This window comes from Gracilinanus agilis, chromosome 4, assembly GCF_016433145.1.
Source record: "Gracilinanus agilis isolate LMUSP501 chromosome 4, AgileGrace, whole genome shotgun sequence".
Classification (NCBI taxonomy): Eukaryota; Metazoa; Chordata; class Mammalia; order Didelphimorphia; family Didelphidae; genus Gracilinanus; species Gracilinanus agilis.
In genome coordinates this window covers 176,553,843-176,580,607 of record NC_058133.1, presented here as the reverse complement: position 1 = coordinate 176,580,607, position 26,765 = coordinate 176,553,843, and the positions used below count along the sequence as shown (strand labels likewise).

The following is a 26,765-nucleotide window of genomic DNA, read 5'->3' as shown; positions in this document are numbered from 1 at the left end:
TAACATTCTTTCTTTGGAATTAGCATCTCATCTGATTTCAACAACCCTTATGCTTTGATGGTCTGGTATCTCAAAAATCTTAATACAGTTTAAAGCTCTCTGATTTTAAGCTCTTTTAAAAACTGCTCCGAAACTCCTGGAATACTCTGTATTGTTAGACAAGAATGTATGCCAGCATTTGGACAAAGGGAGAAAAAAATGGATAAAGAATTGAGCTTGTTTCCATTATTTAATATATCATGTAATAATTACCTGATGTTCTACCTCCTGGAGTAGAGATTCCAAAAGCTCTGTTTCTTGTGTCAAAGATGTCTTTTGACCTGTTTAAAAAATAAAAACAAAAAAGAATAATACTCATCCCTATTATAAATATGAAAATGAAGTTCTACTATAATTTTCCATAAAAATTACTTCTTTATTATGTTTAGAAATTTTTGCCAGAGAACTATCTCAAGGAAGTAAAAATTCTAAATTAAAGTATATCACACAATACCCTAATGATTTTCAAATGCTGACTATCAACCCAATTTCATGCTTAAAGCAATTTAATTCTGGGAAATTTATTTCAAATCAATAAATATTTTTGAGCACCTGTTATCATTAGCATCAAATATGGTCTTCTTAATATAGATAGTATCCCTAAAATGAAGTTATAGCAATAGCAGACACTTTACATAAAGAATCTCACAACTCTAAGACAGAAACAATCATCCTCTTTTTACAGATGAGGAAGCTGAAATGCAAAGAGGATACAATGAGTAATTGTCAAAAGTATCAATTTCTTTAAAAGGAAATTTGTAAATATGCACCAAAAAATAACATTGCTTATATCCTCAACTAAGTCAGAGTTAGATAAAAGTGCAATCTACATTCAGACTAAGACATCATGTATAAAAAATTATGTTAGGTTTCCCAATGTACAAATGGTCAAAGGATATGAATAAGCAGTTTTCAGATGAAGAAATCAAAGCCATCAATATTCATGTGAAAAAAAAATGTTCTAAATCACTCTTGAATAGAAAAATGCAAACCAAAACAATAGTAAGGTACCACCTCACACCTATCAGACTGGCCAATATGACAATAAAGGAAGGTGATAAATGTTAGAGGGGATATGACAAAATTGAGACACTATAATGAATTGTTGGTAGAGTTATGAACTGATCCAACTATTGTGGAAGGCAATTTGGAATTATGTCCAAAGAGCTATAAAACTATGCATACTCTTTTATCCTATGATACCATTACTGGGACTATATACCAAAGAGATCATAAAAAAGGGAAAAGGATCTACTCGTACAAAAACAGTTTTTTTGTGTGGTGGCAAAAATTTGGAAATTATGGGATGCCCATCAATTGGGGAATGATGGAATAAAGTACAGTATATTTTGGTGATGGAATACTATTGTGCTATAGGAAATGATAAGTAGGGTGATTTCAGAAAAAAATATCCATTACTATCTGCTTTGACACTGTACTTTTAGGATCGGCGAGTCTTTCGATCTGTCCTGCATCTAAAACCTCCTAAATATGTTGTCTACTCAACTAAAATGTGAGCTCCTTGTGAGAAAAGACTCTTCTTTTTCATTTTGTATCTCCAACACTTAGCATACTGACTTGCACACAGTAAATACTTTTTTTCCTTCATTCACTCAAAAGAGAGTAGGACACAGGTGATAAGTTAACAAAAGAGAATAAGAAGGAAAAGTCATGAAAGTTACATAACTAGGAAAGGAAAATATTCCCAAAAAAGGGTGAAGACATTGGATTTAACAGCTAAGAAGTTGTAGGGAACCTAAAGTGTATGGGTTCTTAACCATTTTTGTGTCATGGATTTTGCCTGTCATTGAAATTCTAGTGAAATCTATGGATCCCATCTCAGAATACAAAAGATTACAAAGGAAAACAATTATAATGAAATACAGTTAAAATGTAATTTTAAATTTATAGAACTCAAGTAAAGAGCCTCTACTCCTGGTTTTATTTGGATTGGATCAGAAGTCAGACAGGAAGGAGCTGAGAAGTGAACAGAAGGTAAGTGTGGACTTTAAAATTAATATTCAATAATTTAAAATTATTGAAAAATTATAAAGTTTTATTAATAACAAGCTAACAAAAAAAAATACTAGCTAAAAGGTACTAATCAGCCCACTCCCAAGAGCAAAAGAGGAAGAGGGAGGAGTTACAGCCAACTATAAAACAATAACGTGACCACGCAAATGTGAAGGCTCAGGAGTGATTTAAAGGAAATTTTGGGAAATACGAAGGGTTTTATGGGGGATGCAGTCCAAGGTTCAAAATCTCCATTTATACATACCCCCTCAGTGATCCTATTGGGAGACCAGTCTCCCCAAAAAGATCATGAAAGCATAATCAACTTAAAAATTGTGATAATTTATAGATAAAAGGAAAAGAGAACAAAATCAATGATAGCTACATTGACAAAAAGCCAATTTGGGGGCAGTCCCCCTTGGCATAAAAGTATACTTTCAAAACAAATGCTTTCAATCCCCCATAGTTCAATTTCATATCCCAAAATTCACTTCTAGATCTTCTGGTACAGTATGTGGTCTCTGCAAGCATCTTCATGGCACATTCTCCACACAGGTTCGTCTTCTGGATGGTAGCAAGTTTCTTATCCTAAAACTGCTAAAATTCAAATCAAAGTTCACAACAATAACATAGTCCCCCCTAAGGTAGATAATAACACAGTATCATTCAGGGATGCATGGCTGAGTTATAAGGTATATGAATCAATTTGCAAAAGAAATGAAAAACATCAAAAAAATCCACATAAAAGAGAAAAAATAACTTGTGGATGAAATAGAAAATATTAAAGTCGTATGCCTAAAAAAATCTAAGTAAAGGAAAAACAAAACTAGAGCAGGTCCTTGAATCAAGACCCAATTAAAGTGATTTAAGTAATTATGCACTTACCCAATCAGTAGCCAGGACTACAGAATGTTTGCCAAACTGTGAGATATGGAAAAAGGACTAGATTATAGGAGCAAATGGGAGCCAGGATGGCAGCTAAAGAGGTGCTTGTTAGAATATAGTTCAGAGGAAGTCCTGCATCTTAACATATGTTAAGCGCCTCAACCTCAAACCCCAAACAAGTTCCAAGTCCTCTTGTCTTGGCTCAAAATTACATCAATTCCACTAGGATTGGTTGGTCTCTTTGACCTTGTGCTCAATTGGCATTATGCAGGTAGCTTTGTGCTTCTTTGGCACTGTATAATAGCTCTTTTTAAATTCTTTCTTCTAGAATCAGACAGAATCATTAAATAACGTCCCATAATATTTAAACAATCAACAGTATTATTCTATAGTTTAAAGCTTTAGGGGTATGCATTAATATTAGAACAAATGTACTTTAAACTTATATTACTGCAAAATTTAAAAAAAGATAAATATCGTTTATATATGTACTTCAAAGTACTCAAATACTATATTGAAAATACAAGAAAAAAATAATAAAAAATGTTTTAAAATCAAAAATATATAGCTTAGAATCAGTGACACACTGTGTCAGCCAAGAAGAGGTAGAATACAAAGGTTCCTCATCAAAAATGAAATCCATTTCCTTTTTAAACTTGGCCATGATCCACTGTGTGAATGCAAATGATTTTTACAAAATAGCAGATTTATAAAAACAAAACAGTAGTAGAGTCGATAATGCACACTCAAATAAAATACCAAATTCCCAAAATTCACAATAGACCAGTTATTAATAATAGCAAACAAACCAATTATTATATAGGATTCACATAAGTTTATATATAACCACTTGCTGTGTGATATTTTTAAAAATCCATGAACTGATGTATACTTGTCACAAATCTACAGATATAGGAAATCTTTCAACCTTGGTGAGAAGTCTAGATTGTTCTGGTGAAAGTAAATTTAACTGAAGAATTAAAATATCATGCATGCAAGAGCTCTTTTTGGCTTCTTGCTTTATATATAAAAAGTTTTGGTAGGAATTTCTATTCAGTTCTCTACCTTTTGATACTACATTCTTTATAATATATATATCATCCATTCAGAAACCTGGAGTCATTTCTCAAGATTCCTTAAAATTACAATTTAAATTCTTAAGTCATCATATTCTCCAAAGTTTTATACAGGTTGTAACCAGTTTTGATGGAGCCCATCCATCCATCACGTATGTGACAATTAACAAAGGTAAAAAAGAAGAAAAGGCTGTATAAGCATCATGTGACCTCGATAGTTAAGATGACAAATCCAGGATACATAAGACTTATGGGCTTTTTACAATGATTTGTTGTTCAGTAAAATCATAAGAAAAAGGTACAGATAAAGAATCATATAATAGAATAGATATTAATTAGATTAATACAGACAAACTTAAAAAAATTTAAACCTTAAAGTGTTGTACCCAAATTTTAATACCTAGCCCAGGTTCATGGCCAAAGGAAGAATCACACTGACAATGCAATATGCAAGAAGAGGCTCATTCTTTACTAGCAATAATAGCTAGGGTCGCTAGGCAGAGAGGCATGCCTGAACGACCCCTTGGAATTCTCAGCCAAGAGTTTATATAGAAATGTTTGGGGAAGGGGGTTGGTACATACATAATTATCAAGGTAGTGTCAGGGACAGGTGGTCAGGAAGCATCTGGGGAGGGGGGTTTCAGAGTCAGAGGTCAGGAAGCATTTGGCAAACATACATTAAGTAGGCAAATATTGTTAAGCAGGCAAATATAGACAAACATTCCTCAAGAAGGTTAATATCCATCAGATAAGATAGCTTCAGTTTTAGGTTTATGATGGGGGGAGATAAGGAAGACTGTACTGGGAAACCTTGGGGGCTGCGGGTAGCTTGTCCAGGCCAGAAATAGTTCAGTAGACTGCCAGACTGATTTTTAAATCCAACAAAAGAAATCAGCAAATAACAAGGTACAGGCAGGGCAGTCAAAAATCTTTTTACTGATCAGAATAGACTTGTTTACTATCTTGAGGGGAGAAGCTGAGAATGATTAGTAAGCAATAAACTTCCAGATTTCTTTTAAGGTTCTTTCCCCTCCCCCCAAAATTTATCATCCATTTGCATTTTGTTTGCCAGAGTTCTGAATTTCTTCATAGTGAGGGAGAATTCTGCACTTTAAGACTTTCAAAACTTTGTCAAAATATTTCAGTTTGGCTTCTAGTTTAAACAGCCCCCTAGCCTGTTGCATAGTCTTAAGAAGTAAATAAAGTGGGAAATATCCAATGAAAATAAAAACTCCCAGGAAAAGAATTAAGCAGATCCAAACTGCACTTTGTAACTTTACTAACTCAAATTGTTGTTTCAGAGTTTCAAGCATGCCTGAAAATAGCATTATTCCTCAAAAAAAAAAAAAAGAGGCTGAATGTGGTTTGTTTGTAGTAAACAGGGAGAAGGGCAACATTAATAAGGAGGATAATAGGGTATTTGCATGTGAAAGAACTGGCTACCCCTGGTGTTTTGAGTCAGGAGAGAGAAGGGCATATTTCCTAAAACTTTGACTTTAGATCTACTCATTTTAGGTTTTCCTTGCCCTCAAAAAAAAGAAGATGGCAAAGGAGTACCCTTTCTATGAAAAAAATCCTAAGGTATAACTCTCTCTCAGCCAGGATTCCAGGGTCAGCTTAAGACTTGGACTTGAAAATGGCTAGCACAGGCTGGAAAACCCACATGGGGTGGGGAAAAGAATTGGGTGGAAAGATTTTTATATGTCACCCTCTTGGGAAAAAAAAAAGGAGCTTGGAATGGCAGGTTCTCCTGGCGAGTCTCGGCAAACAAAGGCTGCAGGCTGGGAAAGGAGCAGTGAGGAACCCTGGCTTAGGCTAATGGACCTGAGAAGCAGTACTGGGAGACCTAGGCCTCAGGGCTGGCAGAAAGCAGGTGGGCGGGCATAGCCAGAGAAAAAATGTACTAATTTAACTAAAAATCTCTCTTAAAATATTTGAGGATTCTATTCCTTAATGGTTAGCCAAAATGTAAACTTTAGAATTAATATTCAATAACTAAATAATTATATTTTGATAGTTTTAATAATAATAAACTAACAAAAAAATACTAGCTAAAAGGACTAACCAGCCCGCTCCCAAGAGCAAAAGAAGAAGAGGGAGCAGTTACAGCCAACTATAAAACAATAGCGTGACCACACAAATGTGAAGGCGCAGGAGAGATTAAAGGGAATTTTGGGAAATACTAAGGGACTTATAGGGGATGCAGTCCAAGTTTCAAAATCTCCATTTATACATAAGAAGTGGAGACAACACGAATGGACAGCTTTTCCCAAATAACTGGAAAAAGACAGGTAGGTATAAATTAATAGCTTGAGTAGACTGGAAGGGTCAAGGGGAGGGTTTTTTAAAGGGATCTAGGACTGTTTGTAAAATGCAGAAAATAAGCCATTGAATAAAGAGCAATGGAAAATTATTAAGAAAGAGAGGGAGTTGTTTGAAGAAGCAAGCTGCTGGAAGAAAGAGGAAGGCTATGGATAGAGATTAAGTAGAGGAGTCAACCTTTGCAAAGAAAAACTACCTCTTCCCTTATTTTCATCTCTTTTCCTCTAGTCTCTACGGGTAATGTTATGGGAATTTGAGTTTAGAAATAGGATAAGAAGAAAGCTCACAAAGAATGACTTAATGTTCTCAGTAAGGTTCTCTATGAGGTAGAAGGAGATTCGAGGACAAAAAAGAAAGCTTAGAACAGACATGATAGAAATATGAAATTGCAACCAATACTTGAGAGAATGAGCAAGAAAGCAGGGTCTTCAAGGAGAGCAAGGTTTCTATAACTGAAAAAAGACTGGAGGAGTAAAGAAGAGGGATAATATTAAACATAGTTTATTAATAACAGAGATCCTGGGATTATAAGAGAAGGACAGATAGAATAAGGTACAATACAGAGATAAAGGAGGCAGATGGATATGAAAGTTGGGACTGGTAACAAAGAAAAAGCATTTCTGTTAAGCCAATTTTCAATTCTGAATAAAAAATAATCCATAAGAGGAACTATTCAATGATTTTAAATTGTGTCTTATCTTGAAGTTGCCTGATATTAAAATTATGCACAAACTGTATAAACTGGTCTAATGAAATTAGTAGTGGACAAGAGATATTTTTAACACTCAAAAAGGACTCTAAGAGCCAATATTCAAATGGAACTAGGATCCTCAACTACCAAGCTGAGGGAGTCTTCATTCAGTAAGAACCTCTCATGAGAGACAAAATACCATGCTCTAATTTTATCTGAGGGACAGCAAAAGTAGAACATCTGATATGGAGATTAAAAATTAGACTTGAAAAATCCTAAAATTTATGAATGTGTAGACATACAGTATTATCATGAAACTTGTTCTTTTTAAACAAGAAAAAAACATTTAAAAGAAACTAGACTAATGTAAAAAGTTGAAGTTTTAATAAGTTTGGTCTGAACCAGAGCTTAATTGCTTTTAGAATAGGAGGGGTCACCTGAGAACGTTTCTGCCTCTGTTACAAGCACAAAATATATATACCAGTAAAACATTGCTCCACTTTGGAAAGCAGTACACACACTAACATATCTTATCCAACAAGAGGACTGAATAAAAACAGAACTACTGTAATCTAATCTAGTAAACTAAATTTAAATCTAATTGCACCAAACAACTGAATAGCTGAACACAGCACGGTAAATAAATGTAAGGAATGATAAATATTAAATACATAGGGAAACTTAAAAAAACTAATATGAATTGATAAACAGAAAAGAAAGACCTCAAAGAAAAATATACACATTAACATAACTCATTTAAAATATAATAGTGTTTCAGTTGCAAATCTCTTTATGTCTGCTTTCTCATCTGCAAAATTAGGAAATTAGATGTTAGCTTCTAAGGTCCCTTCCAACTACAAATCTATGATTCTATATATTTTAAACTAAGCTCCCTGATTACTACTGTATGCTCAATTTAAAACCTATCCACATATTTAAATTTTATCTGTATTTTTTACCCTAATAAGACTTAAATTTTTTACCATGTCTGTTCCCTCTTATTTGGCCTAATACTATTGATCTAGAATTTGGATTCATCCATTAAATTCCTAATAACCACAATCTACTAACAATACATCTAATCCTCCTCTCCTGACTTCTTACCATAATAGTACTTACCCATGTCTTTGTGAAACCAATGTTAAATACTTTTAACAAAGAAATAAAATATAACTGCAACTTAACTAAATAAGGGATAGGAGTAATTACATAACAAGATGGAGGAGTAGAGGCACAGAAATCTCGAACTGCTCTGAGAATGCTCTCCAAACAACCTTAAAATAATGATTCAAAAAGAATACTGGAGGGACAGCACAAGGAGATGGACTCAAGCAATTTTCTGGCAAAAAAATTGGAAGATAGGCAGAGAGAATCTCTTTCTCTGGGGTAAGAGAAGAGTATGGACCCAAGCAAGGTCATACCAAGGAGCAAGCCAACTATAGCAAACCCTCCCACCCCACCCCTACTGCTCAAGGTTCTAAACCTGGGCCTAAACCAACAATATTAGGAGCCCAACCTAAACCAATACCAAAGCATCCTTTGAAGTTCCAAGCCCTAGTGCAAGTCTGCATTGAGGCCCCAAATCTCAGAATAAGGCAGTCACAGTATGTACCTTGATCAATGGAAGGCCCAGAGCCCTGTTGAAAGCCTGGAGTGAGGACCTAAATAAACACCAATGCAAAGCAGTCCACAGTGCACCTAGCCACTCTAAGCCCAGAGAGGAGCCTAGAGACTATACCTAGGTCTAAAGAGAGGCCCTGAGCATGGCTAAGTGCTCTGAGCCTTGCAAGAGATGAGCAAGCCTTGAGGGGGAAGCTAAATCAGCAAAGGGAATGGGCTTTTAGAGCTCCCAGACCACAAAGCATTATACTACATTGAAAAAACTTTAACTTACAGAAACCCTGAACTAGAGGCAAGGATAACAGCAAGGAAAAACCAACATTTAACAGAGTACCCCCTTTACCCTCAGAATAAGGCCCACCTTTAAGATTAAAATAAAATTCAAGAGAAGGCTAGGAAAATAAGCAAACATTTAAAAAAAAAACCCTAACCACAGAAAATTATTGCAGACACAAAGAATAAGACACAAACTCAAAAGGGAACAGTGAGGTCAAAGCAATAAAGCTTTAAAGAAAAATGGGATTGTTCTCAGGTTCTGGAAGAGCTCAAAAAGGAATTTTAAAAATCAAATAAGAAAGGTATTAGGAAAAATGAGGAAGAGAAACAAAAGTGATAAAAGAATAAAATAACACCTTAAAAAGCAGACACCAAATGGAAAAAAAGGCACAAAATTCTAATGAAAAACAGAGTCCCTTAAAAAAGAAGAATTGGATCTAGAAGAACAAAAAGTCAAAAATATCAAAGGAACTAATGAAAAAAAAATGTAAAGAAAGATGACTTAGTATGACAGATATCAAACTATACCATAAAACAACAATAATCAAAACAATCTGATACTAGCTAAGAAATAAAATGGTATGGAGTAGATTAGATACACCAAGATGTAAATGTCCTTAGCAACCTAGTATTTGATAAACCCAAAGATCCAATCTTTTGGAATAAGAACTTAATCTTTTAAAAAACTGCTTGAAAAATTAGAAAATAGTATGGCAGAAGCTAAGTATACACCAGTATCTTACACCCTTTTCCAAGATATAGTCAAAATGGATATATGATTTAGATATGAAGAGTGATACCATAACTGAGTTAGAGGAATAAGAATAGTTTACCTGGGGGCAGTGGGTGGCTCAGTGGATTGAGAGTCAGGCCTAGAAACTGGAGGATCCTAGGTTCAAATCTGGCCTCAGACACTTCCTATCTATGTGACCCTGAGCAAGTCACTTAATCCCCATTGCCTAGCCCTTACCACTCTTCTGCCTTGGAACCAATACACAGTATTGATTCTAAGATGGAAGGTAAGGGTTTCTTTAAAAAAAAAAAAAAAAAAAAAACTTTACCTGGCAGATCTCTAGAGAAGGGAAGAATTTACGATGAAACAAGAGATGGTATTATAAGACATAAAAAGAATGATTTTGATTATACCAAGTTAAAAAGCTTTTGTACAAACAAAACCAATGAAACCAAGATTAGAAGGGAAACAATAATCTGGAAAAAAAAATTTATAACAAATTAATGAAGGCCTAATTTATCAAATTTATAGAGAATAAAGTCATATTTATAAGAATACAAGCTGTTCTCCGATTAACAAAGAGTCAAAGGATATGAATGAGCAGTTTTCATATGAAGACATCCAAGCTATCAATAATCATATAAATAATGTTCTAAATCACTCTTGATCAGAGACCTGCAAATTAAAACAAAGCTAAGGATCAAATTGGCCAATAAAGCAGTAAAAGAAAGTGGTAAATGTCGCTGCAGATGTGCCAAAATTGGGACACTAATGCATTGTTGATGGAATTGTGAACTGTTCTAACCATTCTGGAAGGCAATTTGGAACTGTCGTCAAAGGGGTATAAAACTGTGGATACATTTTGATCCTGCAATACCACTACTGGGTTTATATAATAAGAGATAATAAAAAAGGGAAAAGGACTTATGTGTACAAAAAATATTTATTGCAGCTCTTTTTGTAGTGGAAAAGAATTGAAAACTGAAGGGAAGTCCGTCAATTGGGGAATGGCTGGACAAACTGTGGTACATATTGGTGAAAGAATATTACTGTGCTAGAAAAAAAAGATAGAAAGATCTGCAGAAATTGATGCAGAGCCTAATAAGCAGAACTAAGAGAACATTATACACAATAACAGCAATATTGGATGATGATTATCTGTGAAAACTTGGCTATTCTTAGCAATGCAATGCTCTCAAACAATCCTGAAAGACTTCTAAAGTGGAATGCCATCTGCCTCCAGAAAAAGAACTGTGGGATTCATCTTTCACATCAGTGTACTTACGGTTTTATTTCAGGGTTTTGGTTATGTATGAGTTTGCTCTTACAACAATGACTGATATGGAAGTGTGTTTTGCATAACAATAAAAATAATTTTTTAAAGTAAAATTGGCCAAAAAGAAAAGGAGGTTCGAAGGATCAAAGAAGAAAATAATTACTTAAAAATTAGAACTGGACAAATGGAAGCTAAAGACTTTATGAGACATCAAGAAACAATAAAACAAAATCAAAAAAAATGAAAAAATACAAGAAAATATGAAATATATTATTGGAAAAATAACTGACCAGAAAACACATCCAGGAGAGATAATATAAGAATGTATTGAGCTACATGAAAACTATGATTTAAAAAAGACCAAACATAATATTTATAAGAAATTATCAAGGAAAACTGCCCCAATATTCTTGACTAAGAGGGTAAAAGAGGAAATGAAAAAATCCACTGATTACCTCTTGAAATAAATCCCCAAATGACAACTCTCAGTAATAGTATAGCCAAATTTCAGAGCTCCTAGGCCAAGGAGAAAGTACTACAAGCAGCCAAAAAGAAATAATTCAAATATCATGGGGTCACAATCAGGATTACACAAGACATAGCCACTTCTACATTAGAGAATAAGAAGGCTTGGAATATGATATTCCAAAAGGCAAAGAAACTAGGTTTATAAACCAAGAATCACCTATCCAATAAAAATGAGTATATTCTTTGGGGGCAGCTGAGTAGCTCAGTGGATTGAGAGCCAGGCCAGAGATGGGAGGTCCTACATTCAAATCTGACTTTAGACACTTCCCAGCTGTGTGACCCTGGGCAAGTCACTTGACCCCCATTGCCTACCCTTACCATTCTTCTACCTTGGAGTCAATGTCAATACACAGTATTGACTCCAAGACAGAAGGCAGGGGTTAAAAAAAAATGAATATATTCTTTCAGAGGGAAAATGGTTATTTAACAAAAAAGATTTCCTATGAAAAGACCAGAAATAAACAGAAAATTTGATGTTCAAATACAAGATTCAAGAGAAGTATAAAAAGTTAAACAAGAAAGAGAAATTTTTCAGGATTTGATAAGATCAAACTATTTATATTCCTATATGGAAAGATGATATTTGTAACTTTAAAATTTTATGATTATGAGAGTAGTTAGGAGGAATACACATAGATAGAAGATGACACAATATCCACCAACCCCTCCCAAAAAAATTAAAGGATGAAAAAGAGGGCTGTATTGAGATAAAAGAGAAGGGAAAGGTAGAATGGGATAAATTATCTCACCTAAACATAAAAAAACTTATTACAGTGGAAGGGGAGAATGAGAGTGGTGATGGGCAATGCTTGAACCTTACTCCTCATCAGAAATGGCACAGAGGGAGAATAACAATCATATTCATTTCAGTATAGAAACCTTATTTTCCTACAGAAGTAGGAGGGGAATAAGAAAAGACAGGGGAAAGGTTAATAAAAGAGAGGGTGAAGTGGGAGAAGCAGTGGTTAAAAGCAAAACACTTATGAGGAAGGACAGAATGAAAGGAGAGGAAAAAAGGGGAAAATAAGAAGATGAGGAATTTATAGTAATCAAAACTATGAATGTGAACGGGATGAACTAACCCATAAAATGAAAGCAGATAAAAAAGTGAATTAAAAAACATATTCTATGATATGTTGTTTATAAGAAACACATTTGAATCAGGGAGAAACACAATAAAATAAAAAGTAAAGGACTCAAGAGGCATTTATTATGCTTCAGCTAAAGTTAAAAAAAAAAAAAAGAAGCAGGAATAGCAATCATGATCTCAAACAAAGCTAAAACAAAAATAGATCTAATTAAAAGAGATAAAGAAATTACATCCTGAAAAAAGATACCAGAGACGATGAAGTAATATCAATACTAAATATTTATTCACCAAATGGTGCAGACTTCAGATTTTTAAAGGAGAAATTTAATAAGCCACAGGAAGAATTAGACAGTAAAACTATACTAGTAGGGGAATATCAACTTTCCCCTTTCAAAATTAGATAAATCTAACCAAAAAACAAACAAGAAAGAAAATCAGAAGGTGAATGATATTTTAGGAAAGTTAGACTTAATAGACCTCTGAAGAAAAGTGAAGAGAAATAGGAAGGAATATACACCTTCTTCTATGCAGTACATGACACCTACACAAAAAAAAAATGATCATATATTAGGGCATGAAAACTTCACAGCCAAATGCAAAAAAGAAAAAATAATAAATACATCCTTTTCAGATCAAACTGCATTAAAGTTATAATCAATAAGGGTCCATGGAAACTAAATATCCTAATTCTAAAAAAGGGTGAGTCAAAGAGGAATAATCAATAATTTTATTGATAAGAATGACAATAAGACAACATATCAAAATTTATGTGATATAACCAAAGCAGTACTTAAGGGAAAATTTTTATCTCTATATGTGATTACATCAATAAAAGAGAGAAAAAGAAGAAATCGGGCATGCAACTAAAAATACTAGAAAAAGACAAATTATAAATCCTTAATTAAAGACCAAATTGGATATCCTAAAAGTCAAAGGAGAAGTTGATAAAACTGAAAGAAAACCTCTGAATAATAAGACTAGAAATTGTGAACATTGGTTAATTTGGTTGAAAAAAAGAAGAAAATCAAATAGTAGCTAAAATATGGGTGAATTCACTACTGTTATGTATAAATTTGATCTTATTGAGATATTAATATTGATGGCCAGTTAATATTGATAGATTAATGCTGTAAGGGAGCTCTGGTTGAAGACGGTTGATAAATTTGCTGGATACAGTTTAATCCAACATTATTTATTATTCACTATCAGGAGAGGCAAGGACAGGATAAAGAAGGTAGAGATAAAGCAGGAAAACTCTTATCCTAATTCTAAGATTTGTAAATATAAATCCAAAACCTCACTGTCCCTCAAGGGACTGCTTCATGTTCACCGGGATGAACCTATTCTTACTATCTAAAGATTAAATCTTTTTAACTAAAGCTACTCTAATAGATGACCTTAAATTTGTATCCTTCTCCTTAAATTATCTATAAAATTTAACAGCTGCCTCAAACTAGTTGTTAACTGATGACAGTTTAGGGTCAGTCTATTCTCACAAAAGGGTGCCTAAAAATGATGCTGCTCAAGCTAGAGGAAACAGTGCCCCCCTTCAGCCACTTTTTCCTCTCTCAGAGAAAAAGCACTCACTTCACCCAATATTGTTTAGATCAAAAGATGTTTCGAGTCATCTCCAAAGTTAACTCTTAAGAAAATCCTTCACAGATTTATCAGAACACCAACTCTCCAGTCATCTACTCTAAGCGAGGAAGCTCCAGAGAATGACCAATACTATTAACTGTCTTTCCTATCATGCAATTCTCTTGAAGTCACTCAGATAATTCTTTCCTTCTCTGCTTTAAGGAGCCAAGGTAAAATTTAAAACTCTTTCTCTAGACTAAATCCTTACTTCTATCTAGGTTAATTAGCTAATTTAAATTCTTATCCTAACACTACTAATGAAAAGGAAATTAAAGCAGTCACCAGGAGCTATTTTGCCCAGTTATTTGCCAATAAATCTGACAGTCAGTGACATGGATGATATTTACAAAGATATAAATTCCCTAGATTAACAAAAGAGGAAATAGAATACTTAATCCAATCTCAGAAAAATAAATTGAACAATAAATTCACTAAAAAAAAATCCTCAGAGCCCTATGGATTCACTAGTGAATTCTATCAAACATTTAAAGAACAATTAATCCCAATACTATATAAACTGTTTGGGAAAATAGGCAAAGAAGGAGTACTACCATATTCCTTTAATGACAGAAATATGGTGCTGATACCTAACCCAAGAAGAGCAAAAACAAAGAAAGAAAAGTTTAAGCCAATTTCCTTAAGGAACATAGGTCCAAAATTTTTAAATAAAATACTAGCAAGGAGACTACAGCAATATATCACAAGGATCATTCACTATGACCAAGTGAGATTTATACCAGGAGTACAGGGCAAGCTAAATAGTAGGAAAACGATCAGCATAATTGATAACATAACTATCAATAACAAAACTAATAGAAATCACATGATTATCTCAATACCTGCAGAGTCTCTGACAAAATATAAAACCCATAAATTAGACTTTTCTCAAAATGAAAAGTAGTATCTATCTAAAACCATCAGCAAGTATTACTTGAAATGGGGATAAGCTAGAAGTTTCCAGTAAGATCAGGAGTGAAACAAGGATGCTCATTATCACCACATTATTTAATATTGTAATAGAAATTCTAGCTTTAACAATAAAGGAAGGAAAAAAGAAATTGAAAAAATTAAAGTAGGCAATGAGGAAATACAGCTATCATTCTTTGTAGAAGATATATTTAAGAGGGTCCTTGAGAATCAACTAAAAACTAATTAAAATAATTAAGAACTTTAGCAAAGCTGCAGGATAACAAAATAAACCTACATAAAATATCAGCATTTATGTATATTACAAAGTGCAGTAGAAATCAAAATAAGGAGAAATTCTACATAATATAACTCTAGACAATGTTAAACACCTAAGAATCTACATACCAAAGCAAACACAGGAATTATATGAACACAATGAAAAAGCACATCACACAAATAAAGCTAAATCTGGATAAATGGAAAAAATCTAATTATTCAAGTCTAGGCCAAGTTAACATAATATAAATTACAATTCTATATAAATTATTTTACTTATTCAGCGTCATACCAATCAAAATACCAAAAAAATTACTTTATAGAACTAGAAAAAATAAAAACAAAATTTTTCTGGAAGAACAAAAGGTCAAGAATATAAAGGGAATCAATGAAAAAAATGGGAAGGAAAATGGTTTAGCAGTACCAGATATCAAACTGTACTATAAAGCAGTAAAACACTAAAACAATCAGGTAAGGGGCAGCTGGGTAGCTCAGTGGATTGAGTCAGGCCTAGAGATGGGAGGTCCTAGGTTCAAATCCAGCCTCAGACACTTCCCAGCTGTGTGACCCTGGGCAAGTCACTTGACCCCCATTGCCCACCCTTAACACTCTTCCACCTATAAGAGCCAATACACAGAAGTTAAGGCTTAAAAATAAATAAATTAAATTAAATTAAATTAAATTAAAAAATAAAAAATAAAAAATAAAAAAAAGCAATCAGGTATTTGGCTAATAGAAATGGTGAGGGTTTCGGGTTAAGATGGCAGTAGAGTAAAAAGCAGCTGCTTGACCTCTCCTAACCCACGCATATAAGACTCCTCAAGAAGACATAAAAACAAATCCAGAGGAAAGAAGGGACCCCACAACAGGGCACAGCATCGAAGGTACGTGGAATCGGGGCATTTCCATGCTATAAAGGGGTGAAACAGCTCTCACGAAAACACGAGCAGAGCAACCCCCTCCGCCACCCCACATCACCTACAACGCCAAAGCCAGCACACAAGAGTCAGAGCAAGTTTGGGGCACCCATTAAGTCATTGGCAGCTCACCAGGGCTTGTTCCTGAGAGCAGCAAGACTTAAGACCCCCCAAGAGGCTAAAGAACTCACAGACTCTGAACACAGACCCTGAGCCCAGGCATAGGCGAAGGGGCTAACACAGGTGTGTGCGGGCTAAGGTTCAGACGAAAGGGCTGATTCTGAGTGCAGGAGTGGATCCTGAGTGAGGACCCAGTGCAGAGAGGTGCTTGACTGCAGAAGCAGCTCCCTGAGACTGTTAAAGGAGCTTCAGGCAGAAGAACCAGCAAGGAGACAACCAGGAGGCTTGGCCCAGAACAACTAGACTTGAGATCTCAGGAGTCTAAAGAGCGCATACAGATACTGGGCACGAGCATAAAGCTGAGAGGGCACTCAGCTTACAATGGCAAGCCAGAATCATCAGGAAAACCAGAAGAGAAAGATGAAGTTTAAACCTTTAACACTAGACAACTTTTACACAGAAAAAATCCAGACAACAGAGCAAACAACAGAGGAGCACACACAAGTAACCATATCCAAACCTTCCGAAAACAATGAAAACGGGCCACAAGGTCTTGAAGAGTTCAAATCTGAGATCATGAGAAAGATGGAAGAGATCTGGCAAGAAAATAACAGTTTAAAAAGCAGAATTTCACAATTGAAAACTGAGGCAAGTAAATCAAAGACCAGAAATGACCAGATTGAAAAGGAAAACCAAAAGATTGTAGCGAAAACCAGTCTCTAAAGGCTAGAATTGGGCAATTAGAAAAAGATGCCCCCAAATCAAAAGAATTAATAAGCAAATTGGAGACCAAAATCAAATAGCTGGAAAACAGGTCAGACCAAACTGAAAAGGAAAATCAAAAGCTTATAGCAGAAAACCAGTCTCTAAAGACAAGAACTGGGCAAGTAGAAGCCAATGATCTATCGAGACAGCAAGAACAAATAAAACAAAGTCAAAAGACTGATAAAAATAGAAGGAAACATGAAATATCTCAATGAGAAACTGACAGATCAAGAAAACAGGTCTAGAAGAGACAATATTAAAATCATTGGTCTTCCTGAAAAAGCAGAATTAATAGAAATTTGGCCTCCATACTAAAAGAAATTATTCAGCAAAACTGCCCTGAAGTTCTACAACAAGAGGGCAATATAGACATTGAAAGGATCCATAGATCACCCTCTACACTAGACCCTGAAAAGACAAATCCCAGGAATGTAATAGCCAAATTCAAGAGCTTCCAAGTAAAAGAAAAAATTTTACAAGAAGCCAGAAAGAGACAATTCAGATATCAAGGAGCACCAATCAGGATTACACAGGATTTGGCAGCCTCCACACTAAAAGACCACAAGGCTTGGAATATGATATTCAGAAAGGCAAGAGAACTGGATTTACAACCAAGGATCCCGTACCCATCAAAACTGATTATATTTATATTCTTCCAGGGGAAAGTCTGGGCATTCAACAAGATAGAAAATTTCCAAGCATTTGCACAGAAAAGACCAGGACTACATGGAAAGTTCAATATTCAACCACAAAAATCAAGAGAAACATGAAAAGGTAAATAAGAAACAGAAGGGAAAGTAAGAAAACTCATGTTTTTAAAATTTGCCTCTTTAAGGGCTTCATTAAGATCTAATTAGTGGTACTCCTATGTGGAGAAATGTTATGTATAATTCTCTGTAGTGAACTCTGTTCACCATTATAGCATTCACTATTATAATAATTAGAAGAATTATTCATAGGGAGAGGTTGGAATACTAAACGGTCTAAGATGATATGGGTGGGAGGGAAAAGGGGGTGAATAGTAGAGGACACCAAGAGAATCTTGAAGGAATAAAAAAATAGGATATTCTATTACACACAAAGAGGGCATGGGAAGGGGAAGGGATGAATACTATTATAAGAAGGAGAGGAAGAGAGCATTAAGAGGTAATATTTAAACCTTACTCTCAGTGGAATTAACCCTGAGAGGGAAGAGTAGCTATATCCATTGGGATATAAAACTCTATTTAACCCTACTGAGAAAGTCAGAAGGGATAAACCAAGGGGAACAGGGGAGTGGGGAGGTCAAAAAAGGGAGGGGAGAAGAAGGGAGAGGGAATTCATTAGGCCTTAAAAATAAAAAGAGGGGAATAATAAGGGAGGGGGTAAAAAGGGAAGTAAATCAAGGGAGGGGACAAGGGTTACTGGCTTAAAGCAAACCGCTGCATTAAAAGGAAAGAGTGTAAGAAGAAGGGATAGAACTAGGGGAGGATATCAAAATGTTGGGGAATACACAATTGATAATTATAACTTTGAAAGTGAATGGGATGAACTCACCCATTAAACAGAAGCAAATAGCAGAGCGGATTAGAAACCAAAATCCTAACATATGTTGTCTACAAGAAACACATATGAGGCAGGTGGACATACACAAGTTTAAAATAAAGGGCTTCAGCAAAATCTTTTGGGCTTCAAATGAGAAAAAAAAGACAAGAGTGGCGATCATGATTTCTGATAAAGCCAAAGTAAAAATAGATATGATTAAAAAAGACAGGGAAGGTAATTACATCCTGATTAAAGGCAGTATAAACAATGAGGAAATAACATTGCTCAATATGAATGCATATTATGCATATATATATATATATGGCATAGCATCCAAATTTGTAAAGGAGAAACTGGTAGAGCTCAAGAAGGAAATAGATAGTAAAACCATACTAGTGGGAGATCTAAATATTCCTCTTTCAGATCTAGATAAATCAAACCAAAAAATAAATAAGAAAGAGGTAAGAGAGGTGAATGAAGTCCTAGAAAAATTAGATTTAATAGATATGTGGAGAAAAATAAATAGGGACAAAAAGGAATACACCTTCTTTTCAGCTGCACATGGTACATTCACAAAGATTGACCATGTAATAGGGCATAGAATCATTGCAAACAAATGCAAAAGAGCAGAAATAATAAATGTAACTTTGTCAGATCATAATGCAATAAAAATAATAATTAGTAAGGGTACCTGGACAGGCAATTCAAAAACTAATTGGAAATTAAATAATATGATTCTCCAAAACCAACTAGTCAAAGAAGAAATCATAGAAACAATCAACAATTTCATTGAAGAGAATGACAATGATGAGACATCCTACCAAACTCTGTGGGATGCGGCCAAGGCAGTACTCAGGGGGAAATTTATATCCTTGAGTGCATATATTAACAAATTAGGGAGGGCAGAGATTGAAGAATTGGGCATGCAACTTAAAAAATTAGAAAGTGAGCAAATTAAAAATCCCCAGATGAAAACTAAATTAGAAATACTAAAAATCAAGGGAGAAATCAATAAAATCGAAAGTAAAAGAACTATTGAATTAATAAATAAGACTAGAAGCTGGTATTTTGAAAAAACAGATTAAATAGACAAAGTACTGGTCAATCTAATAAAAAAAGGAAAGAAGAAAACCAAATTGACAGTATCAAAGATGAAAAAGGAGACCTCACCTCTAATTAAGGGGAAATTAAGGCAATCATTAAAAACTATTTCACCCAATTATATGGCAATAAATATAGCAATCTAAAAGATATGGATGAATATTTATAAAAATATAAATTGCCTAGATTAACAGCAGAAGAAATAGAATACCTAAATAACCCCATATCAGAAAAGGAAATTGAACAAGCCATCAAAGAACTCCCTAAGAAAAAAATCACCAGGGCCTGATGGATTCACAAGTGAATTCTATCAGACATTCAAAGAACAACTAATCCCAATACTACACAAATTATTTGATATAATAAGCAAAGAAGGAGTCCTAATTCCTTTTATGACACAAATATGGTACTGATTCCAAAGCCAGGTAGATCAAAAACAGAAAGAAAACTACAGACCAATCTCCCTAATGAACATAGATGCAAAAATCTTAAATAAAATACTAGCGAAGAGACTCCAGCAAGTGATCAAGAGGATCATCCGCCATGATCAGGTGGGATTTATACCAGGAATGCAAGGATGGTTCAACATTAGGAAAACCATCCACATTATTGACCATATCAACAATCTAACAAACAAAAATCACATGATTACAAATCAGTTACAAAATTACAAAATGTAAAAAAAATTATTTTGATTATATAAAACTAAAAAGCTTTTGTACAAACCAAAACAATGTAGCCAAGATCAGAAGGGAAACAACAAATTGGGAAAAAAATCTTTATAACAAAAAACTTCGACAAGGGTCTAATTACTCAAATATACAAGGAGTTAAATTAATTGTATAAAAAAATCAAGCCATTCCCCAATTGATAAATGGGCAAGAGAAATGAATAGTCAATTTTCAGATAAAGAAATCAAAACTATCAATAAGCACATGAGAAAGTGTTCTAAATCTCTAATAATTAGAGAAATGCAAATCAAAACAACTCTGAGGCATCACCTCACACCTAGCAGAATGGCTAAAATTAAAGAAGGGGAGAGTAATGAATGTTGGAGGGGATGTGGCCAAATTGGAACGTTAATGCATTGAACTATTTGGAACTATGCTCATAGGGCTATAAAAGAATTCCTGCCCTTTGATCCAGCCATACCATTGTTGGGATTGTACCCCAAAGAGATCATAGATAAACAGACTTGCACAAAAATATTTATAGCCATGTTTTTTGTGGTGGCAAAAAACTGGAAAACGAGGGCATGCCCTTCAATTGGGGAATGGCTGAACAAATTGTGGTATATGCTGGTGATGGAATACTATTGTGCTAAAAGGAATAATAAACTGGAGGAATTCCATGTGAACTGGAATGACCTCCAGGAATTGATGCAGAGTGAAAGGAGCAGAGCCAGAAGAACATTGTACACAGAGACTGATATACTGTGGTAAAATAGAATGTAATGGACTTCTTTACTAGCAGCAATGCAATGACCCAGGACAATTCTGAGGGACTTATGGTAAAGAACGCTACCCACATTCAGAGGAAGAACTGCAGGAGAGGAAACACAGAAGAAAATCAACGGCTTGAATACATGGGTTGATGAGGACATGATTGAGGATCGAAAGTACCACACTAATGCAACTATCAACAATTTGGAAATAGGTCTTGATTAATGACACATTTTAAAACCAGTGGAAATGCATATCAGCTATTATGATTAAAAATAATAAAGACTGAGATAAATATAGAAATTAGTAGTTTAATTAAAGCCATGCTGATAGATAAAGTCATTAGACCATGTGCTTGTAAGAATTCAAAGCTGCCGCCCCAGCCATTATTGTTACCTCCCGTCTCTTCCTGAGTCTGCAGTCAAGAGGAAGTTCCTCCTCACCCCGGAGATTTAAACCGTCCTCTGCGTGGTGACGTAGGCGTCCCCACGCCCAAAGAACCAGAACCGGAAACCCGCTGGACCACGGGAAATGTAGTTTGATAGTTCCCATGTGTCCATAGAAAATATATATACTTTTAGATGGCATTTCCCAAATTTCTCTTTTACACAGCGAGGGGAAGGGGGGGAGGTCGGGGAGTGAAGGGGAAAGTAAGAGCATAAATCATGTAACCATGTTAACTCTTTTAAAATATAAATATTAATAAATGTTTAAAAAAAAAGAAATAGAAATGGTGGATTAATGGAATAAGTTAGATACACAATATAAAGGAATAATTGACCACCGCAATTTAGTATTTGAGAAACCCAAAGAACCCAACTTTTGGGATAAGAACTCACTATTTGACAAAAACTACTGGGAAAACAGTATGGTAAAAACTAGGTACAGACCAATAGTTCATATCCTGTACCCATGATGGCAAACTTATGGAACTTATGCCAAATATGGCATGCAGAGACCTATCTATGGGCATGCATTGCCCGCCATAGTTAGTTACTAGAAAGACAGAAGGGCTCCACAGATCTGCTCCCTTCCTCTCCACCACACTTCTCAGCCCCTCTGCCCAGCAGCTCAATCAACGTGCTTATTCCCTCCTCTGAGTGGAGAACCCAGACCATTTCCTTCCTTTCTCCCTCCCCTGTCCAGGGAAAGGCGGCAAGCCAGAATGGGGGAGGGAAGGGAAGATGCATGTAAATGGCACACAATGTGGGGGAGGGGTGTGTGGCATGGCACACAGTCTCTAAAGGGTTTATCATCACTGCCCTAAACCAAGATAAGGTCAAAATGTGTATATGATTTAGACATAAAAGGTGATACAATAAGCAAATTAGGGCAACGTAGAATAAATAGTTTACCTATCAGATCTCTGGAGAAGGCTTGAATTTATGACCAAACAAAAGATTATAGAACATTACAAAATGTAAAATGAATAATTTTGATTATATTACATTTTAAAAGGTTTTATACAAACAAAACCAATGTAACCAAGATTAAAAGGGAAACAACTGGGAAAAAACTTTGTAGCAAATTTCTCTAATAAAGGTCTGATTTTTCAAATTTATAAAGAACTATGTCAAATGTTTAAGAACACAAGTCATTCTTCAACTGACAAATGGTCAAAGGATATGAACAAGAGTTTTCAGATGAAGAAATCAAAACCATCAATAATCACACGAAAAAATGTTCTAAATTACTCTTGAGTAGAAAAATATAAAGTAGGGGCAGCTAAGCTGCTCAGTAGATTGAGAGCCAGGCCTAGAGATAGGAGTTCCTGGGTTCAACTCTGAACCAATACACAGTATTGATTCTAAGATGGAAGGTAAGGGTTTAAAAAAAATGCAAACCAGAACAAGAACCTATCAGATTGACAAAATGACAATAAAGGAGAAGTGGTAAATGTTGGAGGGGGTGTGGCAAAACTGGAACCCTAATGGAATTGTTGGTGGAATTGTGAACTGATCCAACCATTCTGGAGGTTGAAATGGAACTATGCACAAAGGGCTATTAAACTATACATACCATTTGATCCAGTAATATCACTACTGGGCCTGTATCCCAAAGAGATTTTTTAAAAGTAGGGAAGGTCTTACTTGCACAAAAATATTTATAGCTGCTCTTTTTGTGGTGGCAAAGAATCAGGAATTGAGGAGATGTCTATCAAATAGGAAATAGCTGAACAAACTGGTACATTTTGGTGACAGAATACTACTGTGCTATAAGAAATAATGAGCAGGGTGATATCAGAAAAAGCTGGGAAGACCTACATGAACTGATACAGAGTGAAATAAACACAACTGGGAGAACATTGTACACAGTAATGACAATATTGTACAATGACCAATTGTGAGAGACTTAGCTACTCTCAGCTAATTGTCTCCAGAACAATTCTGAAGAGCTTATGACAAAGAATGCTATCCACTTCCAAAAAAAGAACTGAAAGGAGTCAAAATGCAAATCAAAGCATACTATCTTTCATTTTAGTTTGTGTTTTTATTTTGAGGTTTTGGTTTTATATGAGTATTTTCTTACAACAATGGCCAATATGGAAGTATGTTTTACATAATAATATATGTATAACAGATCAAATTGATTACCATCTTCAGGAGAGGAGAAGGAAGGGAAGGAGGGAAACAATTTGGTTCTTATAATTTTGGAAAACATGTTGAAAATTGTTATTACATATAATTGAAAAAATAAAATATTTAAAAAGAAGTAATTACATAAGTTAATTTCAATTATAGGAAATTTAATTTTTTGGGCAATATGAAAATTAATGTAAGTAGGGTAAGGTGAAGCTGTCATCCTGGGGGAAAAAAAATCTTTGCATCAAACGTGTCTGATATCCAATATATGTAAAAATAGAAACACCGCACGAACCATTCTCCAGGGGAGAAGTAGTGAAAGTTTTTAAAGTGAAAGTAAAAATTTTTAAAAATGCTATTGAATTATTATCATCATCATCATCATCATCATTATTATTATACCCTTACCTTCTGCCTTAGAACCAGTTCTCTGTATTGGTTCTAAGGCAGAAGAATGGTAAAGGCTAGGCAATGAGGGTTAAGTGACTTGCCAAGGGTCATACAGCTAGGAAGTATCTGATGCCAGATTTGAAACTAGGACCGCCTGTTTCTAGGGCTGGCTCTCAATCCACTGAGCCACCCAGCTGCCCCTTTAAATGCTATTAATAACTATATGATACAATGCTCTGAATCACTTATAATAGAAGAAATACAAATCAAATTAATTCTGGTTTTACATCCCACCCAACAAACTGGCAAAGACCACAAAATATGGAAACAGTCAAGTGTTGGAGATGTTGTAGAAAAGCAGAAACGCTAACACTCTATTAGTGAAACTGCGAATTAGTTCAACCATTATGGAAAGCAATTTGAAATTATGCTAAAGAAAGGCACTAAAATATCTACCTTTTGGCCACATTCTTCTGCTTTGATCATAGAAATCAAAGATAGAAAAGTCTCATGTTTACAGCAGCACTATTCATAACACAGAATTGAAAAGTAAGTTGCCTATAGATAAGAAAAGAGCTAAACAAACTATGGTACATGAATACAGTATATAGAATCATATAGCACTAAAAATAAGAGCATAAAGATATTAATAACATTATGAGGGGAAGCCACATGGCTTGGTGGATTGAAAGTCAGGCCCAGAGACAGGAGGTCCTGGATTCAAATCTAGCCTCTGACACTTCCTAGCTTGTGCAACCCTGGGCAAGTCACTTAATCCCCATTGCCTAAGACTTTACACCACTCCTCTGCCTTGGAACCAACACACAGTATTGATTCTAAGATAGAAGGTAGGAGGTTAAAAAAAATAGAAAAGAAAGAACATTATGACCATGTCCTGCTCTGAAGTCATCTCTCTTGAATCAAAGACCTAATAAGCCTTCCTTGAATAGAAGATTACCAGTTTCAGAGAGAATAATCTGAATTCCCAAAAAAGTCAAACTTTTTAAAGTGTTTTATTTTTGAGCCCAAATTAAGAGTGAGATTATCTTTTTATTTAATCCTGTTCAGAGATTGAGTTTACTTTTGATCAGATTGAAAAAGGAATTCTAAGGCAGCTGGGTGGCTCATTGGATAGGGAGCCAGACTGGGAGTTAGGAGGACCTAGATTCAAATCTGGCCTTAGACACTTCCCAGCTCAATGATTCAGGGCAAGCCATTTAAACTCAATTGCCTAACCATTATCACTCTTCTGTCTTAGAATTGATACCTCTAAGGCAAGATTTGGTAATAAGGAAGAAAAAACAAAGAAAAGGAAATTCTTAGAGTTAAAAACTCATGATGGAAGATATTTTTCCAAAGGTGGGAAAGATTTAAAGTTACTATTTTTATTCACTAGAGCAAAAAAATCATAAATAGAAACTGTATCTTTACTTTTTTTTTACTTTTTTGTTTTTTGTTTCACGATTGCCATAAAATGTCATTTGTAAGTTCTAAAAATCTTTCCAAGCAGAAATGTTTCTATAATTAACATTATCTTTTGATAGATTTTGGCTTAAATTTGAGGGGTTTTTCCCAATAGATAAAATATTATTGCACCACAAAGGATGACTACGAAGATTACAAGAAAGGGTTTTCTGGTAAAGACTGAAAAGCTTTAGTTGGGCATAGTCTCACTAAGAAACTTCACAGAAAAGAAAAAAAGGGTGCCAGATAAGAATGATCAATAAAATTAAAAGAAAACATCAGTAAGTTTTTCCATCCAGTCAAACAAGATATTAAGCATAGGAAATTAAACAAAATTACTGCAACTAGGAAAAGGAAGTTGTTAACTTGGGGAAAATATCTTTTTACACTGAACATCTCTACTAGGTACCTGATATCCAAGATATGTAAAAAATACAAACACATCATGAATCATTCCCCAACAGACAAGTAGTCAAAGGGAATGTGCAGTTCTTTAAAAATTGTGAAAATAAAGAAGAATGGTATCCCAACATATCAAAACACTGAAAAAACAAAAAGAAGAGAAAAAGAACTGATACTTCAAAGCTTTTCATGTGGGGGAGGAGCTGGACTCCCCAACCCACAATGAGCATCTGAACTTGTCTTCCTCATTGTCCAAGGCTCTATCTACTATACCACCTAACAGAATGTGGTTCCATAGTTGGCATCAGAGAAGTCATCCAATAATAGAAAGAGAAAAACAAAGAAAGAAGTTTTTGTTGGTAAATTCCTGAGGAGTACTGAAACAACTATTGTTACTGAACCATACTAAAAGAGAGTTCGGCTGTCTTCCCCTGGCATTCATCCATGTTACAGAGCCTCTTCAAGACTCTTCTAGAATTGAATATAAATCCCTCTATTTGTTTTGTTTGTTTTTTTTTTTATTTTAAACCCTTAACTTCTGTGTACTGACTTATAGGTGGAAGAGTGGTAAGGGTAGGCAATGGGGGTCAAGTGACTTGCCCAGGGTCACACAGCTGGGAAGTGTCTGAGGCCGGATTTGAATCTAGGACCTCCCGTCTCTAGGCCTGGCTCGCAATCCACTGAGC

At 34.8% G+C, this 26,765-nt stretch overlaps 1 protein-coding gene across 4 annotated transcripts in view; it reads right to left on the bottom strand.

Annotated features, from left to right (window-relative positions):
- The window catches only part of TRIM37 (tripartite motif containing 37), a 126,104-nt gene that overhangs the window by 74,481 nt on the left and 24,858 nt on the right, over positions 1 to 26,765 (bottom strand). For all 4 annotated transcript variants that reach the window (XM_044676679.1, XM_044676680.1, XM_044676681.1 and 1 more), the window contains one exon: positions 253 to 320. In XM_044676679.1, coding sequence (XP_044532614.1) covers positions 253 to 320 — 68 coding nt within the window. The remainder of the gene's footprint in view (positions 1 to 252; positions 321 to 26,765) is intronic.